The sequence below is a fragment of the Apodemus sylvaticus genome, chromosome 9 (assembly GCF_947179515.1).
Source record: "Apodemus sylvaticus chromosome 9, mApoSyl1.1, whole genome shotgun sequence".
Classification (NCBI taxonomy): Eukaryota; Metazoa; Chordata; class Mammalia; order Rodentia; family Muridae; genus Apodemus; species Apodemus sylvaticus.
This window is the reverse complement of record NC_067480.1, coordinates 106,503,558-106,527,799: the sequence shown is the minus strand read 5'-3', so window position 1 is coordinate 106,527,799 and position 24,242 is coordinate 106,503,558. Positions and strand designations below refer to the sequence as shown.

Here is a 24,242-nt window from a genome sequence, read left to right as displayed (position 1 = left end):
CAGCCTCGGGAGTGAGTTTTGGGAATCACAGGTGTGTTATACTATCACCTGCTCTAACCTTGTTTGGAGTAATTCCAAACTTTAAATATGTGTGGGGAGGGAATGCTTTACGAGGGAGGACACTGCTGGCCAGCTCTACAACGCTTGGCTGTTTGTTGTTCACTTCCCTCACACACACACCAGGGGGCTTGTGAAGCTGCTCGCCCTGCCAGCAAGAGCCTCAGCCACTCACTCCCCAGCACTCATGTAAGAAAGCCAGGCACAGAGGCACATGCTTGTGACCCCAGCACCAGGGAGGCAGAGGAGGGCAAGCCTGGGCTCACCGTCCTGCCATCCTGGCCTATTTGGTGGTCTCCAGGCCAGGGAGAGAACCTGTCTCAATAACACAGCCAAGGTGCATGGTTCCCGAGACACACCATCTAAGGCTGGCCTCTGGCTTGCTTGCACATGCAGACGAGCTCATTCAAAAAGAATTTTTATACGTAAAAGAACTGTTAAGTTCTGGGGTATCCATTATCTTATTTCATGCTTATATAGTATTTTAAATGCAATTAAGGTAAATATTTTAGAAAAGATTTATGAAACAGCACAAAACCTGGTGGTGTCTTTTTGTTGTTGACTTAAAATCATGAGAGGCTTGGGTTGCCACTCAGTGGTAAAAAACTTGCCTAACGGGCATGGTCTCTGGTTCGAACCTACCACCAAACAGCCTCATCCCTTCCTTCCTCCCTCCTTCCCTCCCACCACCCCTGAGCCTGCTTACCCACACATCTGTGATCCCAGCACTTGAGAGGTTGAGGCCAGAAGATCATGATTTCAAAGCCAGCTTGATCTGCAAAGATGAGTTCTTTCTTAAAAACAAAAAAAGCAAAACAGACAAACCCACCCAGGACCGTGATGTAGTTCAGCGGCAGAGCTGAGCTGGGCTGGCTCCTCCTCTTGGATTCTGGTCGCCTGTTCCCAGAGACCCATGTCCTTGATGAAAAGTCACAATGGGTCCAGGCTTGCTTACAGAGGTTTGCTCTCTCACCCTCTCTCTTTTCAAGATTCTTACGCCCTTTTTACTCACGGTCTTGGTCTAAAATGGAGAGCAGTGGCGGCGGCGGCGGCGGTGGTGGTGGTGGTGTGTGTGTGTGTGTGTGTGTGTGTTGTTTTGGAGACAGGGTCTGTAAGCCTGGGTGGACTAGAACTCACCATGTAGAGCAGGCCTCAAATTTGTAGCAATCTTTCTACCTGTTCCTCTGCTAAGATTGCTGCCCCATGGCTCTCATTTGTACCAGTGGGGGGATCCTGTCCTCCCCGAGGTCAGTCTCTCCGGTTCTCCACCTCCGTCTCCTTCAGCACTTGTCTTGTTCTCAGCCTCAGGTCCTCTTGCCACGTGGCTTCCGGAGCTCCGCTGTGCACAGCCAAACGTGTGCAAACTGGAGAAGTAAGCTTTTTATTTCCTTAAAAGACAATGGTTATTTGCGTTTCTTAAAAAAAGAATTGGTCAGAAGATGGCAAGTTCTGGAAGGCCTGTGATGCCATGTTGGAATTACAGCAGGTGGTGGGTATCCTCAGAAGCTCTGCTGTCTGCGGGCCTCCTGCCTACCATCCCTTATTCAGGCTTCCTCAGAGTGCTCTGCAGGGTCTGGGAGACAGGAACATGCCTGCAGCCATCCCCGGTCGGAGCTGTGTGCTCTGAGAATCATTCCCAGCGTCTGTGAGGAGCAGCAGCCAGGCTCTCCTCCTCCTCCTCCTCCTCCTCCTCCTCCTCCTCCTCCTCCTCCTCCTCCTCCTCCTCCAACAGCAGCACAAGGGCCAGTCTTCAGTAAACATGTCAGAAAGTTTCCCCTAATAGGTGCCCCACAGGATGAAATAGGTTTAGATTAAAAGCAAGCCTGAAACACCTTGAATCTCTCTGACCAGTGTTCCTAGGGTCCAGACTTTGTACAGAGAAGCGCGGAGTCAGATCAAAGCTGTCCAGGTGTCCCTCACAGGGACTCAGCTACAGGTCACATAGACAGCTCTTTGGAAATGAGCCTTTGAAGGCTTGCAAGGCCTTCCTGCCTCCCAGGTGACTGCCAGGCTGGTTCCCACTGTGGAGGTGACTGTGGTGATCGAGTTGCCACAAAGCCAGAGAGAAGAGCGTGGAGCAGAGCTGGGTGAAGGCACCAATCCGCTGGGGCACTCCTTCAGTTGTCCCTGTTTGTGAAAGACAGGCTTTCCAGAGCTCTGCAGTGATGCCATTTTCACAACCGCATCCGGTACTGTCACAGGTAGTCTGTGTGTACAGAAAGCTGTCGTGATATTTTCATACGATTTGTTGTAAACTCATGGATCTGTTGAAAAGACTGGACATATTTACATTTCTTGACCAATGAACAGGGTATGTTTGCCCATTTAGACTTTTTAAAGTATTTTTCCATCTGAAAATGTTTTCTAAAATTGGTTTCTTGCATGTGGATAGTGCACTTCAGTTTCTTTCAGCCCTGTCGTCACTCTTCTTACACCCCGTGCAGGTCCCACCAAACCCTTTCCTCCTAGCAAGGCCACTGTCTCCCACCCCACCCCACCCCCACACCCACACTCTGGCTCCCACCCATGTCTTGTTGCTTTGTGGGCCACTGGGTAGAGTCAGGGCTACTGTCAAGATGGAGCAGGGCAGCTTAGCTGCATCCCTAATTATGGAGGCTTTGGGTTCCTTTGTCTTTTTGTAGATTTTAGTATATGTGTACTATACAGTACCTAAGTATTTCATTTTATTCGGATAATTTCTTACATATTTATGTTAATATGTAGAAATGTGATCTATTTGGGGGTTGAGTTGTATTTGCAGCTTTGCTAAATTTACTTATTCTAAATAATTTCTCTCTTTCTTTTTCTTTTTGTCCCTTTTTGGTATTACAAACACAATTATCTAGTCTGCAAATGGAGGTAGTTTTATTTCTTTAGAGGAAAAAAAGTTTTTTTAGTCGTCTGTGTGCAGCATTTCTTTGGTATGTTGAAGAGAAGCGGCATGGAGAGCCACGGCTGTCTATGCCCAGAGAGTGCCATGCCCAGAGAGTGCACTTTGCTTTGCTAAGGGCCACCTGCAGGGCAGCTGGGGCAGTGCCACCCCCCCTACCTTGCAGACTGTTCTGCTGTGAATGAGCACAGGGTCATTGGTCTGTTTCAGTTCTGACTGTTGATAGTTACACATTATGATGGTTGTATTCGAAGTTTTGAGAAGCTTGTATACCGTAAACAAAAGCCTTGGTTATAGCATGATATGCTAGATTCAGTTTGTTAATATTTTGTTGAATAATATGTTGTATACATGAAACTTAATTTGTTCTAGTTTTCTAGTACTTTTACATCCAGTAATTTGCCGACTTTTTACTTCACTTAAGTGGAGTTAGAATATTTGAACATCTGTGTCCCGGACGTGATGTTTTCTGACTGAGGCTTCCTGGGACTGGGCTGTGCTTTTGTTCTTTTGTGGTGGACACTTTGATGGTCCTGCTTGCTTGCTGACTTTGCATCTTCTGTTAGTCCTTCCTTAGCAGGCAAGGACCTACTCACCCACAGGTCTGAAGCTGCTGTTGTGGGTGGTGGGCCCGCGACTCAGAGCCGCTCCAGGCTCACTGCTCTACCGCGCTGCGCCTGCCCCTGCTGATCTCAACTCCAGCAGGGTCAGGGAGGTGTAACAGCGGAAGTTTCTGTGTGCTGCTGGTTTTCTCATGGTTAGGTTGCTAAAAGTAGTTGGTGGTTTTCAGGAATTCATTTTATATGCTATAACTTAACTTTATTGATGTTTTTAAATGTGAATTAAACACTTTAAGGCAAAGTGAAAATTAAATTATGACATTTAACAGTTGTAAAGTTATTCTGTAACACTTTTTGGTTTTGGTTTTGGTTTGGGCATGTTCTTGCTGTGTAACCCGAGCAGGTCTCACATCCATGATCTCTCTGTATCCTCCTCCTCCATAGGATGTGATTGCAGGGGGTCACTGGAATCTTCTATTTAAGTTTTAGATGTATTAAATCCTGTACATACACATTATATAGGATTACATATTGCATTTTAGTAAACAACATAGAGAATAACCTTTCTTTAAAAAGATGGCAGTGCTGAGGGTTTTGATGTTAATTTCATAACCCTAGTTATGTGCATATGTAACAATTCAATCTCATAGCAACAATTGATAGACCCACAGGGAAATGCACAGTCAGCACCCACACTGGGAAAACTGATCGCAGCAGTTATTGATGAGCTTTAAGTGTAGCACAGGTTTAAAGAGACCGATAGCACATTCTCACAGATACTCACTGTTCAGTTTCTACCAAGCTAAAAACCCAACCCAGATTTTAGTCTTATTTTCTTATTGTAGTGAAGTACTTAAAGCCAGTGTAAGGCCAAACATGGTAGGCCATGCCTGTAATCCAGTCACTCAGGAGGCAGAATCAGGAGAATAGCAAATTTAAGGCCAGCATAGACTATATATAGAATGATAGTCAAACCTTGTCCCCAGAGAAGGGCTTAGGAAGATAGCTCTCAGTCAGTGACGTGCTTGCCACACATGAGGGCCTCAGTTCAATCTCCAGAACCTGTGTGGAGAAACTGGAAGGTGGTGGCATGCACCGTGTCCTGGTTAGGGTTTCTGTTGCTGTGATGAAGCACCATGACCAAAAGCAAGCTGGGGAGGAAAGGGTTTATTTGGCGTATACTTCTACATTGTAGTCCATCACTGAAGGAAGTCAGAACAGGAACTCAAAGCAGGGCAGGGACCTGGAGGCCAGAGCTAATACAGAGGCCAAGGAGTGGTGCTGCTGACTGGCTTGTTCCCTAATGTCTAGCTCAGCCTGCTTTCTCAAGGAGCACAGGACCAATAGCCCACCATGGCAGGACTCACAATGGGCTAACTAAGAAATCTCGTGCTAAGAACATGCCTTCTAGCTGGATCTTATGGAGGCACTTTCTCAATTGAGGTTCGCTCCTTTCAGGTAACTCCGGCTTGTGTCAAGCTGACATAAAACTCTCCAGCCACACTTGTAATGACACTGCTGAGGAGGAGTCTGGGATCCCTGGGATCACTCAGCCAGCTCCAGGTCTAAGAGATACTGCCCAAAAAATGAGGAATATAGGGCTGGTGAGATGGCTCAGCGGTTAAGAGCACTGACTGCTCTTCTGAAGATCCTGAGTTCAAATCCCAGCAATCACGTGGTGGCCTCACAACCATCTGTAATGAGATCCTACGCCCTCTTCTGGTGTGTCTGAAAAGAGCAGCAGTGTACTTACACATAATAATAAATAAATCTTTAAAAAAAATGAGGAATATACTGAAGAATGACTCAGATTTTCTTCCACGCTCATGTGCTTGAGAGAGAGAGATCGCGCGTGCGCGCGCGCACGTATATACACACACACACACACACACACAAAATGATTTTGTACTTTAAAAATTGCTTTTATTGTGTGTGTATGTGCATACACATGGGGAATACACACTTTTCATAGCACACGTGTGGAGGGCAGAGGACAGCTTGGTGGAATTAGTTCCTATCCCACCTTTATATAGGGTCTAGGGATCAAAGTCAGGCTGCTAATATAGATTCTGGAGAAAAAATAATTCCACATTTTGGGGCCAAATTTGAAGTAAGCTTTATTAACTATTAATACTGACCAAGAGATGGACTTTGGTCAGGACAACTCCCTGGAACTTTGTGCTGAGTGGCCTCAAGACACGTGTTGCAGGGGTTTATAAAGTCAAACCCATAGGCCACCATACTTTCCCATGAGGCTTTGGTTATTTTTCCAGAACTTCAATTCCCAGTGTTTCAAGAGGTTACCTGGTCCTTGGGCAGGTGGGGCTTACAGGTTAATTTTAGGTATTACATTCCCCCCTTGTGTCTTGGATCAAATTCTTGACTCTGTGGTGAGTAATCACAGGGATTAGCTTTTAGTTATTGTATCAGTGATGTAAGAGCCAACTGTAATTAGCAGAACCAAGAAGGCCAAAGGTCCTGTGATGGCTGACATCAGAGCTACTATCCAGAAAGAGCCTGGAAACCAACGGGGCACCAGTCATGTGTCTCAGGTTTTTCTTTTTTCTTTTTCTTTTTTTTTTTTTCTTTTTCTTTTTTCTTTTTTTTTTCTTTTTTCTTTTTTTCGAGACAGGGTTTCTCTGTATAGCCCTGACTGTCCTGGAACTCACTCTGTAGATCAGGCTAGCCTCGAACTCAGAAATCTGCCTGCCTCTGCCTCCCAGAGTGCTGGGATTACAGGCGTGCGCCACCACCGCCCAGCTCAGGTTTCCTTTTTATATAGTTACTTTAGTACAGCCAGATTATAATCCTGAATGGTTTGTACAGAAACAACGGGTTTTGTTTGTTTGTTTGGTTGGTTGGTTGTTTTGTTTTGTTTTTTTTTTTTTTTTTTTTTGAGACAGGGTTTCTCTGTATAGCCTTGACTGTCCTGGAACTCACTCTGTAGACCAGGCTGCCTCGAACTCAGAAATCCGCTTGCCTCTGCCTGGCAAGTGCTGGGATTAAAGGCATACGCCACCACTGCCCGGCTGGTTTTTTGTTTTTGTTTTTTTTAATATTTATTTATTTCATGTATATGAGTACACTGTAGCTGTCTTCAGACACACCAGAAGGAGACATTGGATTCCATTACAGATTGTCATGAGCTCCCATGTGGTTGAAGGGAATTTAACTCAGGACCTCTGGAAGAGCAGTCAGTGCTCTTCACTGCTAAGCCATCTCTCCAGCCCCTAGAAACAACGGTTTTAAAACGCCATATAATACCTCTTTGTTCTACAGAACACAGGCCAGGTGCCCTATAATATTGTAGAATTATTTTAATTAACAAATCTACCAGTTGATAAATCTGGGCCCATTTGTCTGGTGTATCAGTTGGCTTACAGGTAGCCATTTTGTCCTGTATGCTAAGTCCTTTTGACTTACCATTTCAGCCTGTGGTAGTGCTGGTGGGATGGTCACTCTCTTCTGGTACTACTTCCAGCTGACATGAGGGCATTGTTGCCAGGGCCCAGGAAGGCAAGTTGAAGGCTGGGCACTGGGGCATTTATCAGAAGCATCAGATTAGCTAGCTGATCCAGCTGAAGAGACTGAGCAGTCACATAGGCTGGACTGGCTTACATCAGCTTTCTGCAAAGTCCAGAGCTCAGCACTTCACAGTCCACAGGTGATCCCTGGATGGAGTCTGTCAGCAAGTGAGAAATCTGTTGAGACCAATAGACTAGGAACAGAAGTTAAAATCTTCTGGTAACTGGGGAATGGGAAGAATCCCGGGGGGGGGGGGGGGAATTAAGTACAGCCTACGTTTCTGCACCTGTCTATTCCTGAGAATGGGATTTCCCCCGGCTGACCTGTGACAGGTGCATCCTAGTCTGATGACTTCTTTGACCCCCTGAAGCTTTGCATGAGTTTTTAGTTTACAAAAGGAGATATATTAGCATTACCATTGTACTGAAATCCACATTATAGAAAAAGCTGTTAACAGGTGCTGTAAAACAGCAGGAAAAAGTACGAACATCTTTACACTCTTTCCTCGTCCAGAGAGCCAGGTGTATAGTTGGACAGAGATGTTATCGCCCTATGAAAACATCTTTAAGTTTATATTTAAGAGACAACCAGAGAAAACCCAGACTGTGAGCTTGTGACGGCCAGCAGCAGTCAGTGCTGGCTCTCCAGAGAAAGTTGGACTCTGAAGCTTCCCCTGTCAGGGAAGAGCAGCACAGGAAGGCAGGGCCTCAGGCCGACTGTCATTTCTTCACATAGCTTAGGTGATGTCCAAGACCCTAGGGGCTTATTTAAGCTTTTATTCTCCTAAAACCTTCACATACCTCACAACAGATTTTTTTTTAATTCTAACCATTTACCAGAGACATGAATAGTTATTATTGAAAACAGTCATTGTGTAGCATGTTCCTTTAGTGAAAAGTTACACCTGAAACCTGTTGATCCTTTAAAATGAGGCCCATGAGCCAGGCAGATCTGTGTCCTTTTCTTAGTAAAAGAACGGTAGCTTTAACTAATGACCTAACAAGATGGCTACAGCCTTGGGGGAAAGGGCTGACAAAGTGATCAATGTGATCAGGGATCTGAGAAGGATGAAGTATAATCAAAATGATTTACTTGTCAGTTAAATGATAGATTAGTCCTTACCTAGACATTATCCCAGGCTCCTGTGGTCTTCACAGCATTGGGGTAGTCTGGTCCACTGGTTAGCTCTACCACAATCCTTGCACAGTCCTTTGCCGCTGTGTCCTTTGTGTTCTTGGAGACCTTGGGGGTCACTGTTAGGATCTGGGAGTGTCTGTCATAGTAAGTTTAACATCTTAAATGCCACAGTCTGCAGATCTCTGACAGGCTTGAGGGCAGTTATTTATGAAGTATATCTGAGCTAAACACTCCCTGTTTGTTTCTAGTCATTTGCTTTAGGGTATACTGTGAAAACACGCATGGAAAAATAAAGCCCTTCTTTGTAATTAATTACATTAATATTTAGCACGACTATAAGTATAATTCAAAGCTTAACCATCTTTAGCAGTTTATAATAAGAATAATAATTTTTGAGTTGAAACTCTTCCACCATCAAGACAAGACTTTTAACTCATAAACACAGTTCATAGAGACTGGGAACTTTTCTGATCCTTACATGGTGTACCATTATAAAATACAGCAGTTTACTTTATGACTCAGTTTACCAAAAGAGCTAGAGCTTATTAATAACACCACAAAAGCAAGGAGGTTGGACATATACCCTTAAATCAATCTCTTTTAGGGGTCTGGCTCAGCGGTTAAGAGCACTTCCAGAGGTCCTGAGTTCAATTCCCAGCAACCACATGGTGGCTCACAACCATCTGTAATGGGATCTGATGCCCTCTTCTGGTGTGCCTGAAGACAGCCACAGTGTACTTATATATAAGAAATAAATAAAAAAAAAAAAAAAACCAGTCTGTTAGCCTGAATAGACTGAGGAGAAACATTCTCCTAAGCTAGTGCTTCTCAACTTTTTAATGTTGTGACGATTTAACAGTTTTTCATGTTCTGGAAACTTTCAACCATAAAATCGTTCTTGGTGGTATTTCACAACTGTAATTTTGCCACGGAGGTGCCATTGTTATGGATCTCATTGTAAACACCCTGGTGACAGCCCCAGGCCGCCCGCCGTGGGGAGGGCTGCTAACTGTAGGCTGAGGAATTGCTCCTAGTGCCTTGTCATCGTCTGACAGTGACAGGAGATGCCTCCGGTGTCTAGCTGTAGCCTTTTTAAATAGATCTATTTATTAAGATCACATATTAACAAAAACATTATAATAAAATATCTTATACACATAAAGTGTCCCATAACCTTAAAAGTTGTTTCTTTAAAACACCCAGTTTTAAAAAAGTTTTCTGTGAAACTCCAAAACTTTCTTTTAAAGTTTAAAATCTTTCAACTGTATTTTCTTATCAAAATAAAGTACCTTTTAAAGAGCAAAGGCACAGAGCACAACCATAGTTTTCAGAATTCAAAGCCAAACTCTACCAGTGTGAACAGTTTAATGTCTCTAAAATCATTACCAAGTGGATTACTCTTAGAAAGTTTTTTGTGTTTTGTTTTTTTGTTTTGTTTTGTTTTCGGTTTTTTCCTGAGACAGGGTTTCTCTGTATAGCCTTAGCTGTCCTGGAACTCACTCTGTAGACCAGGCTGGCCTTGAACTCAGAAATCCATCTGCCTCTGCCTCCCAAGTGCTGGGATTACAGGCGTGTGCCACTGCTGCCCAGCGCTTAGAAAGTTTTAAAGACAAGACAGAAATTATATAAAAATCTTTTCCAATGTAAAAGCATCTCTGGAGATGTTTCCTTGGTTGGCCCATACTACGTAAAGATGGGGTGAAGCTATGGCATCCACCTTCTTCAACTCCAGCAAAGAGGGCATCTAGCCATGCACCGGCTGCTGCCCGAGGTGGCAGCAGCCACATGTTTATATCTGGAGTGGAATGACGTCACATAGCCCCGTTAAGGTTATCCAAGCACGGATTTTTAACTACCAACCCCAAGTTACAAATTTTAAGTTAATGATTTGTTACAGATATTAGATTTTTAACCATATGCAATCTTATAAGCCAATAATTCCTTTAGTTTCTGACCCTGGACATAGACTTTAAAAGCAGGCCTTAGTCTGAAAAGGGGTGAGCCGTAACCTAGCTCCAGGGCCAGCTTCTCAGTAAAGTAGAGCAGACAAAACAACCTTTAAGGTCACACAGGCAAACAAATGAAGTGGCTGACTGTAACAGTAGCAGCCTAATGTAACTAGGACAGGCTCAGGAATTCAAAGGAGACCAAGCAGAAACAAGCATGCAGCAGCATTTATTTAACTGAGCCTGATGCAATTCCCACTCAGCCCTATGTTTTCAAGAAAACTTACAGATCCATCTACACACAGAAAATGAACAGACAGCACTTTTCCTGTCTGCTCCACTGTTGGGATGTCACGGAGGAGCACCTTGCTGCTTGCCGAATCCCATCTTCACAGGCGCAGGGCCGCTGTAGCAGGATTGGCTGCTGGCTTCCCTACAGGCTCTCTGGGTTTTTTAGAGCTGCCCACTGCCCAGTGGATTTTGTGAATCCCATGCCCCTAAAGGCTCCACCAATTTAGGAGTGACTTTTCCAAGAGCAGATAGTTAGGCCTAGACACCAGTGAGACCCAGGCAGGAGGTGGAGCCACGGGTGTGGCCTCTCTTTTGCCCCAAGTTGGAACACATAGAGACAGACCAGACTAGACGTGACCAGACACAGCAGTTAATAGCTGGAGTCCTCTGCTTCAGAGGTTCACTAGTCCTTGTTAGCTGCTAGGGTACCAGGCTTCTTTGAGCACAAAACTTTGAAAACTTTGTTCTTTGTTATATCTTGGCCCCTGGTCTCACCAGGGAGGACTCTGGTGGCTCTGGCTGAACTCCCTAATTAACCAGAAATGACCAGGGGCTATGAGGTCATAGGCCCCATCAGGCCAGCCCATGCCAGATTGGGATCCCCCAGAACCAGAAGCCAGGCAGACAGGTGCCATAGAAGGGTGAGACAGCCACAGGCTTCCATGACTTCCTGAGAAGGAGGGCCGCTATTTAAAGAGAGGTGTCCACAAGTGGAAAGCGCCTCCCAGAGGCGCTTGGGTCAGCTGGGTCAGCTGTCTACCCAGGGTTAGCACTCCTGGGAGCTCATCTCATAAGGATCTTTGAGTGAAGAGTTAGCACACTGGGGCCTCCAAACGAGATTTGCTGGAGAAAACTGGATTACACCTTTTTGGGCCAAATTTGAAAGAAGCTTTATTAAATATTAAATACTGACCAGGAGATGGATTTTGTTCAGGACCATGCCCTGGAACTTCCAGTTAAGCGGCCCTGAGATCCATGTTGCAGGGGTTTATAAAGGCAAACCCATAGGCCACCCTACTTTCCCGTGAGGCTTTGGTTGTATTCCAAGAACTGTTAACTCCCAGCATCCGAGGAAGTTGCCTGGTCCTGGCAGGCGGGGCTTACAGGTTATTTTGGATATTGCATTCAGGGAGTAGTCCTGACCAGAGCCCATCTCTTAGTCATTATTTCATAGTCAATACAATTTGCTAAAAGTTTGGCCCAAAATTGTGGATTTGGTTTTCTCAGGATTAGCACTAGGCTTTCTCACTGAACCACCTCATCAGTCCAATTTGTATTAAATATGGTGAAAGATAAGTTTCTATTTTAGCTTTCACATAATTTATTATGACGTAACCAGCATGCCGCAAGGGCTCCACACCAGCCACAATGAATAAACATTTGGATTTGCCCAGCCCTTTCTGAAACACAGTCTTGAACAAACAGAACTTTTAAGAAGCTCTGTAGGCCATTAGCAGTGAATCCAGCGCAAAGCCACGGTCTCTGCCAGCCTTAGCTGTCACTCACTCTTCAGGTTGTCCTCAAGGCCAGGGCTGACTAATGGCAGACTGTGGTGTACTAACTCAGGGCGCTGGGCCTGCCAAGAGCAGTCAGGGAGGTCTCACTGTGTGAATGGAGGAGATGGTCCCATCACGGGCAGGATGGGCTCCTGAGCCCTGCTCGGGTGCCTTTGTCTTCTTGGTTCTCCTAGAGGATTTAACGACCCTCCTCCTCTTCAGTCAAGAGACCGTGATCTGAAAATGAAGACTGCTCAGCATACACTCATGTGCTTGTGTGTGTGGTGTGTGTGTGCGCGCACGCGTGTGCGTGTGTGTGCATGTGCGCGTGTGTGCATGTGCGCGTGTGTGCGCGTGCGTGTGCGCATGCACACAGTCTGTCGCTGGTGGTTATTTACATTGCTGTTCTCATCAACATTTTACAGTATTAAGAAGTCGGTCAACTAATTATCAGCTGCAATATTTGGGAAAGTTTTTCTTCTTCAAAAATTGTAGTAGAGGCTGGTAGTGGTGGCACAGGCCTTTAATCCCAGCACTTGGGAGGCAGAGCAGGCAGACTCTGCATTTCAGGCCAGCCTGGTCTATAAAGTGGGTACCAGGACAGTCAAGGCTACACAGGGAAATCTTGTCAAAAAAAAAAAAACAGCAACAAAATTATGGTAAAGAAAGACTTGCCTTTATAGCATAAATGTCACCCTCCCCCGTCAATTCTGGGAACTGAGCTCAAAGTGTGTCTAAGACATTTGTCTGAGGAAGAGCCACTCAGAATGTTGATAGCACCTTCCCTGCACTGTGGTTCCAGCCTGGGGAAAGGAAAAAAGACACGGCTTACTTCTCTGTCTCCTGGCCGTGGCAAACCGTTCTGGCTTACTTCAGTGGCTGGGCCTTGCCTGTCACTGGCCTGTATCCACACAAGTGCGATCCAAAGTAAGTCCTTTCTTCCCTCCCTCCCTCCCTCCCTCCCTCCCTCCCTCCCTCCCTCCCTCCTTTCAGACACTTACTTGGTCATAAACAGCAAGGAGAATAAATACTATTGCATTTCTACAGTGCTGCTGAATATGACCTTATGCGCCCCCCAACCTTGTCTTTTTTTGCCCCCTTTTTAGAGACAGGTTTCTTGGCTAGTCTGAAACTCAGTATGTAGTTTTGGTTGGTCTCAAATTTATAGAAATCCACCTGTCTGCCCTCTGAGGTGTGCCACCACCCCTGACACTCCAGAGTACTCTTTGTTTTCTCCTTTATTGTTTTTTTGTGACAAGTTCTTGCTGTGTAGCCCAAGCTAGCTTCAAACTCAAGAGTACTCTTTCCTTTGCCTCCTGAATCTTAATAAAATAATAACTTACAATGGCATCATAGTATCTGATTCTTAGCTTGAATTTTAATAACAATAAATATTGATATTCATTAGCCACTTATATTTTATTACATCAGATTGCTGCTTAAGCCAAAGAATACCAGAGTGTTTCGACTTGATATAAAATTAGGGGAACTTATCTTGAGGAAGAGAAGAAAGCAGCAGTGTGGTTTGAGTCCAGGTCTGGAGGCTTGCGGTCTGTTCTTGCTCCTTTGCCACCCGTCCCCTTCCCTGAAGTAGGCTCTCATGTGCAGACCAGGCTGCCCTCCAGCTTCTCCAGCCTTCTGCCTTTGCTGATGCTGGCATGACAGGGTGGGCCAACATATCCTGCTGTGTGGTGACTCTGCACACTTTTAATAGTTTATGATCTATTAACTGTCAGTACTTATCTTAGTTTGGGTTTCCAATGTGTGAAGTGACACCATGAGCATGGCAGCTCTTATAGAGGAAAATACTGAATTGGGCCTGACTTACAGTTCATAAGATGAGTCCATTGTCGTCACGGTGGGAAGCATGGCGGCGTGCAGGCAGGCATGGTGCTGGGGAGGTAATGGGAGAGGTCTACATTCAGATCCTAAGCCACCAAGAAGAAATAGCAACACTGCTTGTGACTCAAGCATCAGAGACCTCAAAGCTCACCTCCAGTGTCATACCTCTTCCTGCAGAGCCACACCTACTCCAATAAGGCCACGCCTGCTAATAGTGCCATTCCCTGTGGGCTTATGGGGCCATTTTTATTCAAGTCACAAATGCTCCAAGGGATTAAATATGTGGATAGTGTCTTCCTGTTTTAGGCATATAATCTAAAGTTATTATAATTAGTCACCCAGTGCCAAATATCCTAATCTTGTTTCATTAAATAATAAATTCTATGTATTTCTTTATAATCAAAGAGTATTGGTGATGTTTAATATGATGTTTTTCTTTTATGACTATCCTAGCTACTGCTATTAATTTTTCCAGTTGATAAAACTTATGGTAGTCTCTTAATGTCCTAATTAAGAGCAGAGTGTATCCAGATTACTGATGCTGTGTTCAGCATGATGGGTGCATGGCCCTGTTGAATAGTTACCAACACTCCAGACATAGTGCTCCCGCCTCTTGCTGCTCTCCTCTGCTGACTAGGTGCAGGGCTGTTAAGGACGCTCTGTTTTCTGTTTACCTTTTGAGCCGCTCCCAAGTTAAGCCATTTTTAACTAGTCCAGTGTTCTTAGGTTAGCAACTGTGCCTGTCTTCAGGGATAGGACAAATGCCTTCTGGATAGTCTGGGATGTAGGTTCGTGTTAACCAGTGAGCAGCATGAAGGGCGGAGTGGGTCAGCTGGGCACTTCCATGGCGCTGGAGAGGCAGCTGCCTGCGCCAATGGGCATTGTGCTCTGTTCCAAAGGGTCTGTCGCTTTATTCAGAGGTTCTTGTGCAGAAGGCATGGATATCAGTTCTAAGATAAGATTATAAACTAGAATTGGAGGGAACATAACCAGGAAAGGTCAACTGTGCCAGCACAGACTCCAGCACTGCCACCCAAGCAAAAGGCTGGTTTTGGTATATATGACCAGTGTTTATATTGGGTTTGTGTGCGTGCTGAGGACTGGGAGAGGTGAGCAGAAATAGAACAGTTTGGCTCTGACAATGCCTGGGGTTTCCCAAAATAACATCTTTTTGAGATTCCTGAATGAAGGGCTCGGGAATGCTCAGTGAGCAGGAAACGCCATCTGTCAGTCAGGCTGTGTAGTCGGCTAATTTCTTACACTGCCTGCCTTCCCTTTTGCCCCCTTACAGAAGCTAGGCTGTTGAGGTTTGCTCTTGCTACCTATTGTAATGGTAAGTGCGCTCCCCAAGACCTGGGTTTGGGGTGGGAAGGAGACCCAGAAAAGGGAGAGAAGGTGGAGGAGGAAAGAGAAGCCTCCACAGCCCTGAGGGCGTGGCAGTGAAGCTCAGCCCCAGTGAGACAGCAATCACTCGGGTTGGGTTATCTATCGCTAGCAAAGTAGATTCTGATGACTGAAGGAAGATATCTGCCCAGCTCTAACGCTGCTTAAGGCCTATTGTAAATAGAAAGGTTGTGTGTGTCTTTTATCTGGGAACTAAACAGTCTGAAATGGTGTACTGGCTGGCTTTGTGTGCCAGCTTGACACAGGCTGGAGTTATCACAGAGAAAGGAGCCTCCCTTGTGGAAGTGCTTCCACGAGATCCAGCTGTGGGGCATTTTCTCAATTAGTGATCAAGGGGGCAGGGCCCCTTGTGGGTGGTGCCATCCCTGGGCTGGTAGTCTTGGGTTCTATAAGAGAGCAGGCTGAGCAAGCCAGGGGAAGCAAGCCAGTAAGAAACATCCCTCCATGGCCTCTGCATCAGCTCCTGCTTCCTGACCTGCTTGAGTTCCACTCCTGACTTCCTTTGGTGATGAACAGCAGCATGGAAGTGTAAGCTAAATAAACCCTTTCCTCCCCAATTTGCTTCTTGGTCATGATGTTTGTGCAGGAATAGAAACCCTGACTAAGACAGATGGGGTAGAAACCCTGGATCAGGATTAACGTTTTCTACCACATTAGATATATGAGATTGCAGGGTGGGCTTCATCACTGAATTCCACAACTCTGGCACGTGGCAAGCCAGTGGCCTCCATACTCAGACAAATGATGATCATTGATTCACATTCTTTAAAAAATAAGCTTTATAGCTTAGGACAAGTTTAGATAAAATAATTTCGAAGATAGCATAGTGCCCATCTGTTCTACCCCCATAGCACACCCACCCACCCACTCACCCATCCACCACACCCTCATAGCACCCACCCACCCCACCCTCATAGCACCCCCACCCTCAGCACCTACTTACTCACCCCACCCTCAGCACCCACCCACCCCACCCTCAGCACCCACCCCACCCCTCAGCACCCACCCACTCACCCCACCATCAACACCTACCAAACCCCTAGCACCCACCCCGCCCCCATAAGTACCCACCCTTCCACCCCCATAGCACCCACCCACCCCTCCTATCCCATCTGCCCTATTACTAACATTTCACACTACTCTTTTAAACCATTAACAAACCAGAATTAATCCATTCTTATTAAGAAGATAATATGCTTTCCTCAGATATTTTTAGTTTCAGTGCACTGCTCCCTTTATGTTCTAGAATAGCATCTAAGATATCACATTTATAGTCTTGGCTCTTCAGATTTTCCTTGCCTCTGTTTGATGGCATGACGGCTTTGAATATTGCTAACTGATGAGATCTTCTGTAGGTCACAGATATCCCTTACTTGGGACTTGAGTAGGATTTCCCTCACCATTGGACTGAGACTGTGTGTTAGGGGGAGGGTTTTCCTATGTCATATCAAGGGTGAATATTATTGATGACTTTCACAGTTAGAGTAGATCTTTCTTTTTTCTTTTCTTTCTTTTTTTAAAAGATTTATTTATTATATGTAAACACACTGTAGCTGTCTTCAGAAGACCTCCAGAAAAGGGAGTCAGATCCTGTTACGGATGGTTGTGAGCCACCATGTGGTTGCTGGGATTTGAACTCAGGACCTTCGGAAGAGCAGTCAGTGCTCTTTACCACTGAGCCATCTCTCTAGCCCCCTGATCTTTCTTGATCTAGCTGAGGTCTCCTTACTGTAAAGTTGCTCTCCCTTCCCATATAATATTCTTTAAAAGGAAGCCATATTGTATGTAAATATGTACAGGGTGATAGCCCTCCCCCCTTTCTCTCTTCCCAAGTATTTATTTAGTATAATTTCCTTGTTTGAGTATGGACTCTGGTGTTTGTTCTGTATTAGGTTACAGTCCTGTGACACTTGGTCTGCTGTTCAAACTGCTCTAGCCTTGGTCACTTGGGACTCTCTGTTAACTGTTACTTCTCTATAAAGTTTTGCGTGAGTGTGTGTGTGTGTGATCCCAATCCTAGAAATGGACCTTTCTCTAGAGGCCCCAATTCATTCCATTGGAATAGTCTCAAAACTTAGGCTGTGGGGATAAATAATGTGGTCCTTACTGCTCGGTGTCACTGGTTGAGTAAGGAAGTGTATTTCATTATTCTAACAGGTATGTGCACATCTGGGGCTTTTTTTTTTTTTTTTTTGAGATTTATTTATTTTATCTTAATGTGTGGGTGTTTGCCTGCATGTTTGTCTGTGCACTATGTATATATGCAGTACATTCAGAGAGCAGAAGAGGGTGTCAGACCCCCTAGAACTGGAGATACAGACGGTTGTTAGCTGCCGTGTGAGTGCTGGCAATCCAGCCTGGGTCTCCTGGAAGAATGGAACAGCCAGTGCTCTTAATGCTGAGCCTCCTCTCCCCTTTGCCTCTGTAAACTCTTAGTCTAACTGTGAGGAACCCGCCATACTTTGCTCATATCTGTACTTAGTCCATTCCAGTGCACAGTACATTTGCTTCAGACTTGCTAACTCCTGTGGAGCCAGCCTTCTTGCGTTTGTAATACAGCTTAAGTGAATGGTTATGACTAAAACTGCTCTAAGGAATGCCCTACAGATTTACCTGTGGACAGCTTTCAGATGACTTTGTTACATGTTAAGCTCATCATTGGCATATCGTACAACACAGCTACTGGCTTCGCATATGCCCTTGTGTGCGTGTGTCATCTTTGCCTTATGTAGTGTGCATTGTTTCCTACAATAGAGGAAGATCCGTTTGCTCATGCCTCTGATCGCCTAGGTGAAGAACAAATGCGTGCGTACAGGAGCGCGTGCAGACAGCTGATTTGACTCTGCCCTTTCCACAACAGCAGGGGTAGTTAGGTATTTTCAAGGCTACTTGACAGCTGGGTTATTGAAGCTGTCTTAGTATTGATCATGATTACATAGGAAAGCATTTCAAAGTTGCTAAAGTTCTGGGGCATTTGTTGTATTTTCCTCGTAACCATTACTCTCAAAGAAGCAGTGTTTTATTGGCTTATTTTGGATGCCAGCATTGACCTCAGGGCCCTCACACATGCTAAGAAAAAGCTCTAACTACTGTTGGCCTGCATTCCCCAGGAAGCAGTATATTAAAATGGAAAATTGTACTTCCTTCAAGGAAAATGGTGAGATTGGGTTTCTGTTCCATCAGTGATGTTTGGTCTGTTTTCTTCACAGCATTCATCCAGTCGGAGAGCATACTAGAGGTCCTGCGCTTTGACGATGGAGGGCTACTACAGGTAATTCTCCTGAGTAATATACGACAATTTTTTCTTCTTCTTGGAAACCAGTGGAACTGGTTGTCCTGAAGTACATTTTATGAACTGTAGACAGACAGTGGAGTTATTGCATGACCCCCCTACTAGAGTGACTTGTTAGAATAAACATTTTTCTAAAAAGGGAACTCTCTATGTAGTGTGGAGGCTGTAGGTAAGTAAGTCTGAGTCTGTGTCCTGTGGCTGGCTAAGTGGGGGTGTGAGTCAGGTCTGAGGTTGGGCCTGTCAGCTCTCTGGTTGTCAGCACTGAGTGCGTGACACACAGGCTCAGTGTGTGCAGCCTCAGCGTTTACCTAGACAAGAACTGTGTGCACATGCAAGGGTCATGTCTGTCTGCCTGTCTGCCACTTGCCATGCTAAGCTATATCTTTAACTGTAGTAAGCAGGAAATTAGAATGTAGAGTCTGGTAATATTCTGCCTTTTCTTTCAAGCACAGTTCAGAGCCTCTGAATACTCATTCAGTCCTCAGCTAGAGAACAGGAACTGCAGAGCTGAAAAGGTGTTGTCACCGGCCATCTGGCTTGGCTGGTTTTGCTGAGAAGGGCCTTGCCTTGCCTTGCCTTGCCTTGCCTTGCCTTGCCTTGCCTTGCCTTGCCTTGCCTTGCCTTGCCTTGCCTTGCCTTGCCTTGCCTTGCCTTGCCTTGCCTTGCTTTGCCTCGCCTCATCTGTCCTTCCTTCCTTCCTTCCTTCCTTCCTTCCTTCCTTCCTTCCTTCCTTCCTTCCTTCCTTCCTTCCTTCCCCCCAAGATGCCCCAAGATTGCGATTCTCCTGCCTCAGCCTCCTACTCCTCTCTATCCATTTCAGCTTTCTGATTTTTTTTTTTTTTTTTTAGATTAAATGTGTTCTTTGCCATCTGCATCCCTGTAAGCAGTGCATTCTGGTTCCTCTCACCGCAGCTGTTCATCATGTGCTCCCCCAACCCCATCCTGTTCTCATGGGTCCTTTAATTCTTGTGCATGTGTAGCCAGGGCCATGTCCGAGAGCACGGGTTTGGAAGCCTCTTATGGCCGTCTCCTCACTTTTCCTATGACAGACACATCGTCACTTACCCACTGCAGTGATGACAGGCTGTAGTAAGATGGCGTGCCTGATGTCATCACTTTCTGACCGTAATGCTGGCAGGCCCCATGCTATCAGGCAGCATACCTGACTATAATTCACTCATTTTATGTTCAAGGGAAACCAAGGTTTAGGACACGTGCCCAAGATCCATGACTTTGTGGCCTGGGACTGACCTAGAGTTCCTGTCTTACTCCTAGCATGAGCCTCTGCATTGCACTATGAGTTTGGTTAGTTGTCTGCTCTCAGACAGGTCTCACCGTGCAGCTCAGCCTGCACTGTACCACTGTACCATTACCACGACACATGACACATTTCTGACTCTGAGAGACTCTCACACTGTAACCCATGGCTGGCCTGGAGCTCACTTATGGACCAGGCCTGATTGATGATCTATCTCTTCCTCCAGCCTCCCAAGTGCTGAGATTGTAAGTGTAAACTTCACACCTGACTAAACTCTGAAAAGACGTTGCCAAACTCAAAAGCTGTCAAAAGGAAAGCGCTTTCCTTATTTTATAGAACTAAGGAAAGTAACATGCACAGCAGGTAGTCAGTTGCTGCAACAGGAATCTAACCAACCCATCCTCCCACCATGCATATCTATTATCAGGATGTTTTTCATAGCACAAGACAATGCACAGTTTCTCACGTGCACCCTTGGATTACCATTTGCCATGAGAACGAGAAATCAGAATCCCTTAGCTGTGGTTAGCCCTTGTTCCCCTATTTGGCAAGGCTATCAAGATTTACTCTCTACAGAAGTTGAGGAAGATGGCCGGATTCCTGAGATGGGCAGGGTCTTGGGGCAATGTGTATTACAACAGGGAGCTTGCATTAAGACTGTGTGACAGGATGTGTTGGCTGACCAATTTATGTATCACTCCATCCTGACTGATAGAATGCTTCCTCCTATCTCGTTCCTTTGAAATACAAGGTGAAATTATGGAACTTTTTCCCATTGTGAGCATTAATCCCTTCCTAACCTAACTCATATAAGCAAATGAAGCTAAGCAAGGAAAAATGTAAGGGAAGATGACCCAGCTCGGTATGTTTGTCATACTCCTACAGTAAGAAACAGAATTAAGACAGATATTGGTAGTGCACACTGTTAATCCCAGACTTAGAAAGCAGAGGCAGACAAGGATCTATGTGAGTTTAAGAGTTCAAGGCCAGCCTGCTCTACAGAGTGAGGTCAGGACAGCCAAGGTTTAACAGAGAAACCTTGTTTTATACATCCCCACTCCCAAAAAGGATGTTGGAGTACAGTTCTAGCATCTTCATGGCAGAACGTGTGTGTGTGTGTGTGTAAGACATCTAAATTAGGGACTTTAAGAGTCTAGAATTGGCCGGGCAGTGGTAGCTCACGCCTGTAATCCCAGCACTCTGGGAGGCAGAGGCAGGCGGATCTCTGAGTTCGAGGCCAGCCTGGTCTACAGAGTGAGTTCCAGCCAGGGTTACACAGAGAAACCCTGTCTCGAAAAAAAACCAAATCCAAAAAAACAAACAAACAAAAAGAGTCTAGAATTGTATTCATTTATTTTTTAAAGAGTCAGTTGTGAGCTGTAATTCTTATATAGGTGCATAAAATGTCACAAGAGATTTGTACAGTAAATCTATAGCACCCAGCTTAATTGCTAAGAGCAGATACAAGCCATCACTGGCAGAAGTACCCCATAAGTTCTCCCGCAGTCGGTGACTTCAGAATCCGACCATTACACTGAAATTTGTGGCAGTTTCCCTTGTCTCGCTTTAGCCATCTGAGCTTTACGCTGTAAATGCTATAGTTTCACTTGTGGTTTCAAGGCCATGGGATTTGTGCTGTTTTTGGTTTCTTTTTCTCAGATTATTGTTTCTTTTCTTTCTTCTTCTTCTTCTTCTTCTTCTTCTTCTTCTTCTTCTTCTTCTTCTTCTTCTTTTTTTTTTTGGGTTTTTTTTTTTTTTTTTTTTTTTGGTTTTTCTGAGACAGGGTTTCTCTGTGTAGCCCTGTCTGTCCTGGAACTCACTCTGTAGACCAGGCTGGCCTCGAACTCAGAAATCCACCTGCCTCTGCCTCCCAAGTGCTGGGATTAAAGGCGTGCGCCACCACCGCCTGGCTTCAGATTATGTTTCTAAAGTATTCTGTGTAAATTAAAAACTTGTTTTAAGTGCAGTTTCCATAGGTGTGGGTGGGCTCAATTTGATCCTTTCTGTGGTTACAGATACTTCACTTGCTTCTAGTTTTCAGCTATTAATTATGAATAAAGCTTTCTCTTAGTAAGCATTCACGTTTCTCATAGAGTAAGCTCAGCTCGTAGGTTATGTGTCTTCAGCTGAAGTTTTTCACATTCTGTTGTACATGTATGTTTGTATGGGTGTCTGTGGAAGTCAGGGCAACTAGTGGGAGTTTGCACTGTTTCTGCTGAGTAGTTCCGGTGGTCCTGGTGGTCGATGCCTTTACCTGCCAAGCCGCCTATGTCTTTGGTTTTTAATAGACAGTGGCAGTAGCTTTCCAGTTTACAATCCCATCATCAGGAATTCCTTGATTACATGTAAAGGAATTCCTTGGCCCAGCCTACTAGAAGCACCCACGCCCCACTCTGCTCTACCCTGTCACTGTTTTTACTTGATGGGTTAGTCTATTGACTTAGGTAATTGTGACTTCAAATAAACAGAAATTCTTCATTCCTGAAGTTTAGCTGGTCAGTTTTTTTGTTACATTTAGTATGCCTCTGTCTGCCTCAAGAGCCAGATCCTGTGGTTGGGCAGATAGCTCAGTTGGTAAAGTGCTTGCATGGCAAACCTCAGAGCCCAGGTTAGATCCCCAGCACCCACATGAGGACGTAGAGACAGAAGGATCTCTGGGGCTCATTGGCCAGCCAGCCAAGCCTGTCAGGGAACTTCAAGTCCGGGTAAGAGACTTTATCTCAAAAAACCAAGTGAACGACTTCCCAGCATACATCTGTGAGCCTCCACACACATGCATGTCCACACACATATGTGCTCATCTGTCCATCCACGAACACACTATGGATGATCTTAAATTTAGAATTTCGTTAGGCTGCTCTCCGGAGGTACAGCTGCAGTTCCTAAAATAACTTCAGCGGAGGTGGAGGCAGAGCTCCGTTGCTGCAGTTCAGTTGTTTCCTGTCCTTTGCTGGGAGTCCTCCAGTGCTTTGTTACCCGCTTACTCTGAAGCGACACGTCTCCTGGTCGGCTGCTTATGTCTGCTGGAGCTGGTTTTCTGGGCACTAGCTTCCTGAGCCTATTTGTCTTCGCAACTACACTTTTGAAAGTTTTGATTCTCATTTCCTTCCTCTTAGACATGGTTCTTGGTCATCACGTCTTTGTTGCCCCAAAGTCCTGTGCCTTCCATGTGCACCTGTAAGCTCTGCATGCGCTGTTGGGGGTGTTTCTTAGGATTACACTGGATCTGAAGATCAGTTTGGAGAGAATTAACTTTTTGTGGGAAAGTAAGTCAGTATAGACTGTACAGAATACTAATAGCACCCTGACAGATACATTCTCCTAGTGCTAAGGGGCAGATAGATCACAGGAAGCTCCTAACACCCTCTTCCTTACTCGTCTAGGTGTGCTTTATTCCTGTAGGGCAGGTGCTCAGTTGCTATGGTGATGGGTTATGTGCACAGAGAAAGGCCATCTCTAGGCCTCCCTCCTGTCAGCAGTAGGAGCTAAGCTTCCAGCTCACAGCCAGCACCACTCTCCCTCCTATAGATGAGCTCCACAGACAACCAGCTAGCACATCTGAAGCTTCCTGCAGATGCAGCTTGAAGTCACACTTGACTGCAGCACAAAGACATGAGTGAGAACTGGCAGCTGGGGCTCCATCGGACCCAGAATCGGCAGTAATAGTAACCTGCCTTAGGCCACTGTGCTTCAGAAGGCTAGCTTGGCACAGGAGAGAACCAGAGCCCTGCTGTGGTCTGAAACCTGCCTGCTTTGCACTCATTTCCCCATTGTTTCAGATATCTGCTTTTGTAGATCTTTGTAACAAGACCCCAGTCAAAGCTCTGCTCACCAGAGCTTGCTTGGTAGAGAGCTATCTTCTTGGTAGATGAACCCACGTGGCAGGAAAGTGAGGTATCCTGATGGTAGAAAGCACAGGTTTGTGTTTAAATACTGTTCCTTTATAATCAAACTGAAAGTGTTCAGTGGAGTGTTGTTCTGAGTTCTGTGAGCTGTCCTGGTGAATAGGCAAGCCAGGAGATCATGGACAGCCTGGCATTTATAGCTGGTTTGTCACAACTACAGGTGGCCAAAGAAAGAGACAACTGTACAGAGTGTGCGCACAGTCATCACCTGGATTCTCATCTGACTCAACCAGTATTCGAATCCACCAGGAGTAGTGTATCCATAATGTCCCATGTGAAGATACCTTACATAATGCTGTTTAAGGAGAGACTGTCCTGTATAAGGATTTAGTGGGTTTGGAAGTGGGACACTATGATTGTTGGTTTCTGCGTTGATTTCTGTGGCTGCCGCTGCTGACCGGCCCACACATGCGCACCCCGGGCGCCAGGCCGCGGGCCGCGGTGGAACCGTAAACCGCAATGAGACACGCTAGACCAGATAGCTCCACGTGGGCGCCTTATTTAAGAAGGGGAAGGGGTAGCTGGCGGGAAGGGAAGGGGGAAGAGAAAGAAAGAGAGAGAGGAAAGGAGCGCTGCTCAGTTATATACCGGCGGTGACGTAATTACAGGTAAAGGTGGGCTATGGAATTCTGGGTAAAT

At 45.5% G+C, this 24,242-nt stretch overlaps 1 protein-coding gene across 3 annotated transcripts in view; it reads left to right on the top strand.

Moving 5' to 3' along the window:
- Tmem131 (transmembrane protein 131) overlaps positions 1-24,242 on the top strand; it is a 141,647-nt gene that overhangs the window by 32,398 nt on the left and 85,007 nt on the right. For all 3 annotated transcript variants that reach the window (XM_052192990.1, XM_052192989.1, XM_052192991.1), the window contains exon 2: positions 18,358-18,419. In XM_052192990.1, coding sequence (XP_052048950.1) covers positions 18,358-18,419 — 62 coding nt within the window. The remainder of the gene's footprint in view (positions 1-18,357; positions 18,420-24,242) is intronic.